The following is a 13,908-nucleotide window of genomic DNA, read 5'->3' as shown; positions in this document are numbered from 1 at the left end:
CATACCTTTTTCAATACTGACTCATGTTTTCTTTTTCGCAGATGAAGCTGTGGAACAAGTACAAGGTCACCAGTATCCCCTCCCTGGTGTTCGTGGATACCTCCACAGGGAAGGTGGTGTGTCGGAACGGTTTACTGGTGGTTAGAGACGACCCCAAAGGTGAGCCACCAAAGTGCACACCTAACCAAACGTCCAACCACTGACACACCCACTCAACCCCCCCCTTCTGACATACCCACTCACTTCACCCTTCTGACACACCCACTCACCTCACCCTTCTGACACACCCACTCACCTCACCCTTCTGACACACCCACTCACCTCACCCTTCTGACACACCCACTCACCTCACACTTCTGACACACCCACTCACCTCACCCTTCTGACACACCCACTCACCTCACCCTTCTGACATACCCACTCACCTCACCCTTCTGACACACCCATTCACCTCACCCTTCTGACACACCCACTCACCTCACCCTTCTGACACACCCACTCACCTCACCCTTCTGACACACCCACTCACCTCACCCTTCTGACACACCCACTCACCTCACCTTTCTGACACACCCACTCACCTCACCCTTCTGACACACCCACTCACCTCACCCTTCTGACACACCCACTCACCTGACCCTTCTGACACACCCACTCACCTCACCCTTCTGACACACCCACTCACCTCACCTTTCTGACACACCCACTCACCTCACCCTTCTGACACACCCACTCACCTCACCCTTCTGACACACCCACTCACCTCACCCTTCTGACACACCCACTCACCTCACCCTTCTGACACACCCACTCACCTCACCTTTCTGACACACCCACTCACCTCACCTTTCTGACACACCCACTCACCTCACCCTTCTGACACACCCACTCACCTCACCCTTCTGACACACCCACTCACCTGACCCTTCTGACACATTCACTCACCTCACCCTTCTGACACACCCACTCACCTCACCCTTCTGACACACCCACTCACCTCACACTTCTGACACACCCACTCACCTCACACTTCTGACACACCCACTCACCTCACACTTCTGACACACCCACTCACCTCACCCTTCTGACACACCCACTCACCTCACCCTTCTGACACACCCACTCACCTCACCTTTCTGACACACCCACTCACCTCACCCTTCTGACACACCCACTCACCTCACCCTTCTGACACACCCACTCACCTCACCCTTCTGACACACCCACTCACCTCACCCTTCTGACACACCCACTCACCTCACCCTTCTGACACACCCACTCACCTCACACTTCTGACACACCCACTCACCTCACACTTCTGACACACCCACTCACCTCACACTTCTGACACACCCACTCACCTCACCCTTCTGACACACCCACTCACCTCACCTTTCTGACACACCCACTCACCTCACCCTTCTGACACACCCACTCGCCTCACCCTTCTGACACACCCACTCACCTCACCCTTCTGACACACCCACTCACCTCACCCTTCTGACACACCCACTCGCCTCACCCTTCTGACACACCCACTCACCTCACCCTTCTGACACACCCACTCACCTCACCCTTCTGACACACCCACTCACCTCACCTTTCTGACACACCCACTCACCTCACACTTCTGACACACCCACTCACCTCACACTTCTGACACACCCACTCACCTCACCCTTCTGACACACCCACTCACCTCACCCTTCTGACACACCCACTCACCTCACCCTTCTGACACACCCACTCACCTCACCCTTCTGACACACCCACTCACCTCACCTTTCTGACACACCCACTCACCTCACACTTCTGAGTCAAAGTGATTAATCATGTGTTTCCCACTATGATATAGAGTAAAAGTGATATAATGAAGACAACACATGATGTAAGTGTCTATATTAGCCTACTATCAAAATGACTTTAAAAGTCTTATATAAGTGTTATAATGAAGACAACACATGATGTAAGTGTCTATATTAGCCTACTATCAAAATGACTTTAAAAGTCTTATATAAGTGATATAATGAAGACAACACATGATGTAAGTGTCTATATTAGCCTACTATCAAAATGACTTTAAAAGTCTTATATAAGTGATATAATGAAGACAACACATGATGTAAGTGTCTATATTAGCCTACTATCAAAATGACTTTACAAGTCTTATATAAGTGATATAATGAAGACAACACATGATGTAAGTTTCTATATTACACAGTGGCACAAACATTCATGTCATTTCCAAACAAAGTGCAAGATTGTCAGAGACATTTTAAAACAAGCTATGAGTGCACTTTTGTGCATGATGTCACTAAGATGACATATCAAAACAACACTCAATTAAAGTGCACTTTTTGTACAGAACACCACTACAATAGTTTCAAACAAATAAAGTGCACTTTTGTGCATGATGTCACACAAGATATTTCAATAAGTGTTAAATAAAAATGAGCTGCATAATAGGAAATCAAATAGTGTATGTCCTTCACTATGTGGTAGGTTCCTGCAGACGTTATCTCCTTCTGTTGTTGAATATTTGTTTCATACGGTGTTGATGTGGAAATGGTTGCTTGGGCATTTTGTTGGTGTGGCACCAGCATGAGATGTTGACATGCGGAGTAGACACTCTTCATTCTCTAGCGGGTGACTTTTCAAATGATGCTACATATTAGCAGTAATGCTACTTTTTGTAGCAACGCTTTTGCCGCATACTTGACATATTACGGTTGTCTGTTCAACATCTTCCTGCTTGAAGCCAAACCACCGCCAGACAATGGACCCCTGCTGTTTTGCTTCAGAATTAATTCTTCCTGCATTTGTTACCAGATTTGCACCTTCTTTCCCTCATTTTACCACTCGCACCACTCCGCTAGCACCACAGCTAACCTTACCTTGCTGCTACTTCGCTTCTCCGCGAGGGCGTGTACGTATGTGACATATGTGATGTATGTAAGAAGGTGCGCTTGTTTTATGTCTCTGAGAGAAGCAGAGACAAGAGAGTGAGAAGAGCCTGTAGTGTGATGATAGCAGCTAAAAACAACTGCGTGAGAAGGTATACTCCAATATCACCATACAGTCATTTTCTGTATCGCACAGAGACAAACCCGCCATATATCCAGTATGTTCCGTATATTCCATATATCCAGTATATTCCATATATCCACTATATTCCATATATCCAGTATATTCCATATATCCAGTATATTCCATATATCCAGTATATTCCATATATCTGCCAGCCCTAATTCATTCATACTGTAACGACTTGCTGGTGGTAATGTTTTATTTTTGTTTGGTTATATTTAGATGTTAATTTTTTCTGAAAGTGTACTGGCAGAGTGTTGTGGTGTGTCTGCCAGTAAAGTCTGGAGACAAAAGAATGTGTAAAAGAGGGAACTGGGTCAGTTCTTAGCATAAAATTGGCAATAAAGGTTAAAAATATAGCATCGACATTTGACTACCTCTGGAAACTACGATACTTTATATTACTTTAAAGGCCTACTGAAATGAGATGTTCTTATTTAAACGGGGATAGCAGCTCCATTCTATGTGTCATACTTCATCATTTCGCCATATTGCCTATTTTTGCTGAAAGGATTTAGTAGAGAACATCGACGATAAAGTTCGCAACTTTTGGTCGCTAATAAAAAAGGCTTGCCTGTACCGGAAGTAGCAGACGATGTGCACGTGACGTCACGGGTTGTGGAGCTCCTCACATCTGAACATTGTTTACAATCATGGCCACCAGCAGCGAGAGCGATTCGGATCGAGAAAGCGACGATTTCCCCATTAATTTGAGCGCAGATGAAAGATTTGTGGATGAGGAAAGTGAGAGTGAAGGACTAGGAAAAAAAAAGACTATATAGTGGGAACGATCCATTACCTGCTTATTGTGTTACTAGTGTTTTAGTGAGATTATATGGCCGTACCTGTACAACCTGAAGGGCGGCCCGCACCTTTCTTCAGCACCAGTCCATGGGATCCTTTTCAACTTCTGTCTTGCCTCTGGTGAGGACGGTCGCAGTTCTCTCCGCTCCCTCCTACCCTGCTTGCTCTCTGCGTCTTGTCTTTGTCTGAACTTTTCTAAAGCCTTTTTCTTTGCGCTGTCCTCTAATCTAAATATTAAACATGAATATGATCAACTGGACTCTCGACGCAATTGACAGTCTTTTCAACAAGGAAAAGAGGTTCGGGGGAGCCTGGCTGCCCTGATGGAACCATCGCTGCGGGGTACGTGCGGGACTCCTGGAACTCATGGAGGATCATGTGCCTCTCAGCCCTTTCCATGGAGGACGTGGAAGACATCTACCTATTTGGAGCTGTGATCGCGGGGCACCTGCTGATTGGGCTGGGTATTGCTCTGGTGTATCGACAACTTCGGAAGACGACGGCATCCACTCAAGGGGCCCAACGGCTGTTCAACGCAATTCAAGGATTGGGTCGGGCTGTGGGAACACAGACTGGAGCGATTTCTGATTTGAATCGCAAAATGGATCTCATCTTGGAGAAGTTTGCTGAGAAGGAATAACTAAATTGTATTTGAGAGATCCAGCACGGACAACAGAGCAGGCAAGTCATTGTTTGGACTGCTCGAAGAAAAACAACATCTTAATCTACGATTTGACTCCCTTGAATGGTCTTGACACAATCAGGAACAGGCTGTTCTGATGAAAATCTCCCAAGGACTCCTCAAAGATAGACGCTTTTGACCTTCCTTCTTGTCAGCAACACCTGGAGTCGAACTTTGATCGGCCTCAGTCCATACAAAAACATTCATCATCTCACCCAAGTTAATTGAGCATACATGCACACATGACCCCCACCCTTGAAATCAACGCCTTCACCACCGCTTAATTCCTCTGGGGCTGTGGATGGCTGAGCAGCGCTATACAGCGGCAGCGGGTCTCCTCAAACCCAGCCCTCCCTCTGTTGTAAGTTGGTGTGATATACATACCATGTCTAAATGTGTGCTATGCTATGTGAGGATTTTTATTCCTGGACTCAGTCTGGACCCCTCCTGAGGGTCTAGCCTTAGACTGATATCCCCCCCTCTCCCAATGTCACCCTTTTCTCACCTTTTTTAAGGAGCGCCGTACCTGGCTGATCCGTTGGTGGTCTCGTCTTGTCCTCCCCTCTAACAAATGTCTGCACTTAGCGGGACTGTACCGAAAAATTTAATCTCGTTGTACTTGTGCAATGACAATAAAGATCTATTCTATTCTATTCTACAATTTAAAAGTGCTAAATCGGCATTGTCTTGATGAAGTTATTCCAATGGATGGGTCAAAAAAGAATGATCTGTTAACAAACAAACTATTGTCAGGTGTGTCGGCTCCAAGAAGGAGATTTGTGAAAGCTTGAAAGCAGCATAAATATGTTCTGCTTTTGTCTTTTTATTGACGTGCTTGTCCTTTCATTGCAGTCGTCACAAAGATTTGATCATTCATTGGGCTGCAGGGTGTCTAGTTCTGCTCTTTAGGTGCTATCTTATAGAGCAGGGGTCAGCAACCTTTACCACTCAGAGACATTCTGACCTGTTTCACAAAATAAAGAAAATAATGGGAGCCACAAGACTCTTGAACTATATAATGAAATAACACTGTATACAGAGGGTTGTTTTACTCTGTGCTATGTACTATAAACCAGGGGTCTCAGACTTCATATTTAATTGCGGCCCGCAATTAAATAAGAAGATTTGATGTTAGTGCAGTCAGTGAGTTTTATATGGATGCCACTTATTAGCATCATGCATACAATTCCTCCCAATTTGTCCGGGAGACTCGCGGGTTACAGAGTGACTATTCCCTCGGACATTAACACTGTCTTCAGTGCCCTCCACAAATTGTACAAACAGCTTAGCAGTCAGGTCACGTGTTGTATGTAGCTTCTGTAGACGCACACAAGTGATTGCAAGGCATACTTGTTCAACAGCAATACAGGTCACACTGAGGGTGCCAGTTTAAACAACTTTAACACTGTTACAAATATGCACCACACTGTGAACCCACACCAAACAAGAATGACAAACACATTTCGGGAAAACATCCGCACTGTAACACAAGATAAACACAACATAACAAATACCCAGAATCCCATGCAACACTGACTCTTCCCGGCTACATTACACACCCCGCTACCACCGATCCACCCCTCCATCCCCGCCCCCTCCTGCGTCGGTTGAGGGGGGCGGGGTTTGGTGCTAGCAGGGTGTGTAATGTAGCCGGGAATAGTCAGCGCTGCATGGGATTCTGGGTATTTGTTATGTTGTGTTTATCTTATGTTACGGTGCGGATGTTTTCCCGAAATGTGTTTGTCATTCTTGTTTGGTGTGGGTTCACAGTGTGGTGCATATTAGTAAGAGTGTTAAAGTTGTTTATATCACAACTCTCCGTGTAACCTGCATGGCTGTTGATCAAGAATGCCTTGCAATCGCTCGAGGATTGTAAAGAGGTCACAAGGGATACGTGACCGGCCGGCACGCACACGGTGTTATGTGACAGCGGGCACAACGACATGTATTAGAAGATGTTATGGGTAATGCCATCGCGGCCCGCCCTCAATGTTGCTGTCCGAGTGAAAATCGCAGTATGTAAAACTCAGACAATTTTAGTGAAAGGCACTGAGGTCAGAAATCTCCCTGTAAATTTGGGAAGGTAAGCAAGGTTGCAGCTGAGCACACTTGAGTGATCAAAGAGCCGCGGGTTGCCGACCCCTGTTATAGAGGAAGGGATCCAAATGTGCTCAAATCTTTCACATCTTCTGACATGACAGTTGATGTTGACTCTTGAAAGCTGAAATCTCAGCCAGTAGCTATGGTCCTATGCACGCTAATACTACCCTCTGATCCTCTCCAGGCCTGGAGTTCCCCTGGGGGCCGAAGCCGTTTGCAGAGGTGGTGGCGGGGCCTCTGCTCAGGAACAACAACAGGCAGACGACAGACACCAGCAGTCTGGAGGGCCACTACGTGGGAGTCTACTTCTCTGCACACTGGGTGAGTGTTGCCTCACCCTCAGCCAATCACAGCCAGCCTGGCCTGAGGGGAGGCCGCAGAAGAAGAAGTGGAACAGGAAGGTGGAGGAGGTGGTGCTGGTTGTCCTTTGCTGGCCATTGGTCTTCAGGGCCATGGTTCACAGGCAGCACATCCGCCTATTGTCTTTCTGCTGGGAGGCTGCCAGTGAAGCTGGGGACTGAGCAGTGCTGGACAATGAGCACACAACTGTTGAGCTTCATATTGACCAAGCTGGCCCGACCAGATTCTAGCCACTTATATTGAAGTCATTGATGAAAGTGTTATGGATTATAGAGAAAGCTGACCTAGAAATGTAGGTCAAGTGTGGAATGTGGGACCAAACACACACCACACACCCCTTTAAGGTTGATCTTATTGAGGTTATGCTGTCAACATAATCATTAGAAACTTGCTGCTTATCTGCTTGAGCCAAACTCTCCAAGTGTGTGAAGAATACATTGGCCCTCACTTTCTTTTGTGTCTACGCCTCCAAGTGGTGAAATATGTCATTGCAAGGATTACAGATTTATGAAATTGCACAAAGATTTTTTGAACCTACCGTATTTCCTTGAATAGTATTTCCTTGAATAGTATTTCCTTGAATAGCCGCCGGGGCACTAATTAATTTATCATCAACACTTACCTGACTGGATGAAGTCCTTGGCTCAAATAGTAGTGTGGCCTCAATAGTCCTGCTGTGGTGTGGAGCATGCTGGCAATTATCCCAGCATGTGATGGAGGAATGCACAGTGCTGGGTTGAAATTCAACTGACTTTACATGAAATCTGGTTGTCTTAGCAAATAGTCATGCTGCAAGATCTAGCATGATGCATTCAATGTTTATTCCCGTTAATTCCTGTTAATTTCCATATATTCCCGTTAATTCCCATGGAAAGTTTCCAACATTGAATTGTCCCGGAAGTTTGCAAGTCTAGTGACAACATGAAAAGGCTCTGCTGTGGCGCAATGATGTCATCTCAACAGTCTCCGTAAAGCAGCTCTCTTGTGCCCTGCAAACCTTTCTAGTACAGTCAGGATCAGAAATAATTGACTTGTTCCAGCGTTGTTCTTTTCCACTAGTGCCCACCCTGCCGCAGTTTGACCCGTGTCTTGGTGGACTCGTATCGCACGGTGAAAGAGTCGGGTCAAAAGTTTGAGATAGTGTTCGTCAGCGCCGACAGGTAGGAAGAAGTGCATGCTGGGTCTCAGGTGTGTGTTCACTCTTCACACTTCACCCTGTCACACAACTCTCTAGGTCCGAAGAGTCTTTCAAGCAGTACTTCAGTGAAATGCCCTGGTTGGCAGTGCCGTATTCAGACGAGGCTCGACGATCACGACTCAACAGGCTTTATGGGATTCAAGGTAATGATGTGCTTTTTAAGTATAGTCACCTTGTGTAATTGCTAAATAAAAAGAGAATACAACAAATCCTTTTCAACTTATATTTAATTGAATAGACTGCAAAGACAACATATTTCATCTTCACACTGACAAACTTTGTGTTTTTTTGCTAATAATCAAGAAAACTTAGAATTTAACGGCAGCAACACATTGCAAAAAAGGCATTTTTACCAGTGTGTTACATGGCCTTTCCTTTGAACAACACTCAGTGCAGGTTTGGGAACTGAGGAGACACATTTTTGAAGTGGAATTCTTTCCCATTCTTGCTTGATGTACAGCTTAAGTTGTTCAACAGTCTCCTGCCTCATTTTAGCCTTCACACATTTTCAATGTCTGGACTACAGGCAGGTCAACACTGTGAACGGACAATCTGTACTGAGTGAAAAACATGACGTCATATTACAGTATCTTTCAAGTGTTAGCCCACATTTTAGGATTTGTTTGTACACAGCTAGCTAAACAGTATATGCTATCTGTCATGACACACATGACATGCTGCGTGTGTCATGATCAATATAAAGTGACCCTCACCATGGACTGTTGTCTGTTTGGTCCAGCTGGCCGGGGGTGCTTTTTTCTGGTTTATTTGGGGTAGGCATGCCATTTATATCAAATTGGCTTGTCTCCAAATTCCACATTTACAGTTTCGTGTCGTGCCGACCTCACTCTCTCGGCTTCTGTTTGCTCCAACGTCTCACTCCTCTTTTGTGCAGCAGTTCATCCTCTGTATTTTCAGCTTCTAAAATATAAGATAGTGAATCCTCATTTGTCCAAATATAGTGGTCTTTGTTGTCTGTTACCAAGTCATGATTAGAACACAAACACACACGCGTTTTGTTTTTAGTAGTAATGTTAGTGTGTATAGAAAACGTTGGAGGGTTTTAAAGTTGTTTTAGAGGACTTTCAAGGCTACAACAGTGACTCCCATTCGCTGCATCTTCCGAGCGTTTTTTTTAATAATCTTTAATTAAAATCCTAATTCAAAAATAAGACGTGTTGTGAACGATAGGCAATATTCCAAAAAAAAGTGCAGTTACCGTTCAAGGAAAATATGTTCATGTCAGTGGAAAAATAAGGTTGATATAAGAGAGTCATACCTTTTCCTCTACTTCCAACTATGCCTTGCATTATTGAGCAAGGCATACCTGGCTTATCCTTCCAAGTATGTGAGGAATGTTGGACTGCACTTGACAAGACCAGCCCTCACTGCGCTCCTGGTTCTTGTCTGCTTCTGATAAGCCTGACAGATTGTGATCATGGCCAGCGACTACTTCCAAATGTGCAGGGAATGGGCCGCGGGATCGATTCCCCCGGACTGCTCCCTGGTGTCAGTTTGAGCGTGTCACCGAGGCAGATTTCATTGCCATAGCTTGAAAACATTTCTTACAAAGATGCTCATTCCATGGAAACCGCATGCTTGTCATAAAAGTTCTTGCATGAAGTGAAGGAGCCATTCCTCCCTAGGTATCCCCACCCTGATCCTGTTGGACGCGGAGGGTCACATGATCACACGACAAGGCCGGGTGGAGGTGCTAAACGACCCGGAATGCCGTCTCTTCCCCTGGCACCCTCGGCCCGTGCTGGAGCTCAGCGAGTCCAACGCCGCACAGCTCCATGACGGGCCCTGTCTCGTCCTGTTTGTGGGTAAGTCTGGCCAGCATTCCTCTTCCAGCACACAACTAAGCACCTTCAGCACAATCATCACTAACAACCAGGAGAGGCCGTTCCAGAAGGGATTGCGTGTGAATGCTCCAATGTTGAACTTGAACTCAACCAAAATGCTGACAGAAAGTAGTATGGATGGAATGTTGAAGAGCTTGAATTTCCAGGAAATTTGGAACTTGGGAAAGTGTTAGTTTGAATGTCCAGGATGAGTGGAAAGTGTTGATGTTGGAATGGTTTGAATAGCTTAAGAAATGTGGGAATTGTGCAACTTGGAAAAATGTCCCATTCATTTCCATAAGAACTTCCTGGAATTTTGGGAAAAGCGGGATTTTTTAAAAATGATTAGCAGCATGAATGTCCTAAATGAGCTGAATTGGTTGGTGTTAGAATTGTTTAAATCAGGCAAGAAATGTGGAAGTAGTAAATGGTATTGGGGAATTTTGGGTATTTTTGGAACTTGGAAAAAGGATAGTTTGACTTTCCAGAATGCTGGAATGTGTTGAAGATGGAAATGGTTTGAATGGGTTGAAGAACGTAGGAATTGTGGAAGTTTTAAAAATGTCAATAAGAATTTCCCCCCCCCCAAAAATGGGAATTTGGTAGTGGTAAAAAAAACTTGAATGGTCTGAAGGAGTTGAAATGGTTGGTGTTGAAATTGTTCAAATCCGCGGAGAAATGTTGAAGTAGTATCATGTTCAAATGAGAAATGGTACCACGGAATTCCTGGAATTTTGGGAAAAAAATAGGATTTTTCCAGTTTAAAAAACATTTTTGTCTTTGCTCCTGATTAAGAGGAATGTTTTGACGGTGGAATGGTTGTAATGTGTTGAAAAATGTGGAAGGAGTAGTCGCCAAAAAAAGAGTGGAAATACGGCTTTGGAAAAGCAGGAATTCTGGGAAATCCTGGAATTCTTACAACTAGGAAAAAGGGAAGTATGAATTGTGTTGAAGGTGGAATGGTTTGAACAGCTTGAAAAATGTGGGAATTGTACAACTTGGAAAAATGTCCCATTCGTTTCAATGGGAACTTCCTGGAAATTTGGGATTTTCGGGAAAAGTGGGATTTAAAAAAATGATTAGTAGCATGAATATCCTAAATGAGCTAAATTGGTTGGTTTTAGAATTGTTTAAATTGAGCAAGAAATGTTGAGGTAGTAAATGGTATTGGGGAATTCTGGGAATTTTTTTGAACTTGGAAAAAGGGTTTGAATTTCCAGAATGCTGGAATGTGGAAGTTTGAAAAATTTTAAATTCATTTCATCGGGAATTTCCCGTCAACAATTGGGAATTATGGGAAAAGCGGGAATTTTTTTGAAAATGGTTAAAAAAAAATAAAACTTGAATGGTCTGAATGAGTTCAAATGTTTGCTGTTGAAGTTGTTCACATCCGTGGAGAAATGTTGAAGTAGTAACATGTTCAAATGAGAAATGGAATTCCTGGAATTTTGGGAAAAAAACTGGAATTTTTACAGTTCAAGAACAACTTTGTTTTTGGTCCTGATTAAGAGGAATGTTTTGACGGTGGAATGGTTGAAATGCGTTGAAAAATGTGGACGGAGTAGTCGCCAAAAAAGAGTGGAAATAGGGCTTTGGAAAAGCAGGAATTTTGGAAAACCCTGGAATTTTTTTGACTTGGAAAAGGGAAAGTTAGAATTTCCAGGATGAGTGGAATGTGTTGTTTGAATAGGTTGAAAAATGTGGGATTTGTGCAACTTGGGAAAATGCCCCATTCATTTCCATGGGAACTTCCTGGATTTTTGGGAATTTTGGGAAAAGCAGGATTTTTAAAAAATGATTAGGAGCATAAATGTCCTAAATGAGCTGAATTGGTTGGTGGGCAAGAAATGTTGGGTAGTAAATAGTATTGGGGAATATTGGGAATTTTTTGAACTTGGAAAAAGGGTAGTTTGAATTTCCAGAATGCTGGAATGTGTTGAAGGTGGAATGTGTTGAAGAATGTGGGAATTGTGGAAGTTTGAAAAATGTCTCATTCATTTCAATAAGAATTTCCCCCCCAAAATTGTGAATTTGGTTATGGTCAAAAAAACTTGAATGGTCTGAATGAGATGAAAGGGTTGGTGTTGAAATTGTTCAAATCCGCAGAGAAATGTTGAAGCGTTAACATGTTGATATGAGAAATGGTATTACGGAATTCCTGGATTTTTGGGAAAAAAACGGAATTTTTCCAGTTCAAAAAACAACTTTGTTTTTGGTCCTGATTAAGAGGAAGGTTTTGACGGTGGAATGGTTGAAATGTGTTGAAAAATGTGGACGGAATAGTCGCCAAAAAAAGAGTGGAAATAGGGCTTTGGAAAAACAGGAATACTGGAAAACCCTGGAATTTTTTGGAACTTGGAAAAAGGAGACTTTGAATTTCCAGTATGAGTGGAATGTGTTGTTTGAATAGGTTGAAAAATGTGGGATTTGTGCTACTTGGAAAAATGTCCCAATCATTTCAATGGGAACTTCCTGGATTTTGGGGAATTTTGGGAAAAGCAGGATTTTTAAAAAATGATTAGGAGCATAAATATCCTAAATGAGCTGAATTGGTTGGTGTTAGAATTGTTTAAATTGGGCAAGAAATGTGGAGGTAGTAAATGGTATTGGGGAATTCTGGGAATTTTTTGAACTTGGAAAAAGGGTAGTTTGAATTTCCAGAATGCTGGAATGTGTGAAAGGTGGAATGTGTTGAAGAATGTGGGAATTGTGGAAGTTTGAAAAATGTCTCATTCATTTCAATGGGAATTTCCCCGAAAAATTGGGAATTTTTTTGAAAATGGTAAAAAAAAAACTTGAATGGTCTGAACGAGTTGAAAGGTTTGGTGTTGAAATTGTTGAAATCCGTGGAGAAATGTTGAAGTAGTAACATGTTGAAATGAGAAATGGTATCACAGAATTCCTGAAATTTGTGGGGAAAAAACTGAAATGTTTCCAGTTCAAAAAACAACTTTGTTTTTGGTCCTGATTAAGAGGAATTGTTAAGAGGACGGTGGAAAGGTTGAAGTGGGTTGAAAAATGTGGACGACGTAGTCGCCAAAAAAGGGTGGAAATAAAGCTTTGGAAAAACAGGAATTCTGGAAAATATTGGAATTTTTTTTTTTTACTTGGAAAAAGGGAAGTTTGAATTCCAGGATGGTGGAATGTGTTGAAGGTGGAATAGTTTGAATTAGTTGAAGAATGTGGGAATGGTGGAAGTTAGAAAAATGGCCAAATCATTTTGATTGGTAAAAATGTCCCAGATTTTTGGAATTTGTCAAAGGAAAGCCTGGGATTTTCGAATAGGCTGAACAGTTTGAAGTTGGAAAGCTTTGAATCAGATTTAAAATGTGGAAGGTATCCATCCATCAATCCATCATCTTCTGCTTATATGAGGTCGGGTCGCGGGGGCAACAACCTAAGCAGTGAAGCCCAGACTTCCCTCTCCCCAGCCACTTCGTCTAGCTCCTCCCGGGGGATCCCGAGGCGTTCCCAGGCCAGCCGGGAGACATAGTCTTCCCAACGTGTCCTGGGTCTTCCCCTTGGCCTCCTACCAGTCGGACGTGCCCTAAACACCTCCCTAGGGAGGCGTTCGGGTGACATCCTGACCAGATGCCCGAACCACCTCATCTGGCTCCTCTCCATGTGGAGGAGCAGCGGCTTTACTTTGAGTTCCTCCCGGATGGCAGAGCTTCTCACCCTATCTCTAAGGGAGAGACCCACCACACCGCGGAGGAAACTCATTTACCCTGGATCGTGTCCTTTCGGTCATGACCCAAAGCTCATGACCATAGGTGAGGATGGGAACGTAGATCAACTGGTAAATTGAGAGCTTTGCCTTCCGGCTCAGCTCC

The 13,908-nt window shown here is 43.8% G+C and overlaps 1 protein-coding gene across 1 annotated transcript in view; it reads left to right on the top strand.

Annotated features, from left to right (window-relative positions):
* Positions 1-13,908, top strand: part of LOC133537330 (nucleoredoxin-like) — a 56,027-nt gene that overhangs the window by 18,962 nt on the left and 23,157 nt on the right. Inside the window, exons 2-6 of the mRNA XM_061878362.1 lie at positions 42-159; positions 6,858-6,994; positions 8,093-8,193; positions 8,268-8,374; positions 9,878-10,057. Coding sequence (XP_061734346.1) covers positions 42-159; positions 6,858-6,994; positions 8,093-8,193; positions 8,268-8,374; positions 9,878-10,057 — 643 coding nt within the window. The remainder of the gene's footprint in view (positions 1-41; positions 160-6,857; positions 6,995-8,092; positions 8,194-8,267; positions 8,375-9,877; positions 10,058-13,908) is intronic.

The sequence above is a fragment of the Nerophis ophidion genome, linkage group LG18 (genome assembly GCF_033978795.1).
Source record: "Nerophis ophidion isolate RoL-2023_Sa linkage group LG18, RoL_Noph_v1.0, whole genome shotgun sequence".
NCBI lineage: Eukaryota > Metazoa > Chordata > Actinopteri > Syngnathiformes > Syngnathidae > Nerophis > Nerophis ophidion.
This window is presented reverse-complemented; position numbering and strand designations above follow the sequence as displayed.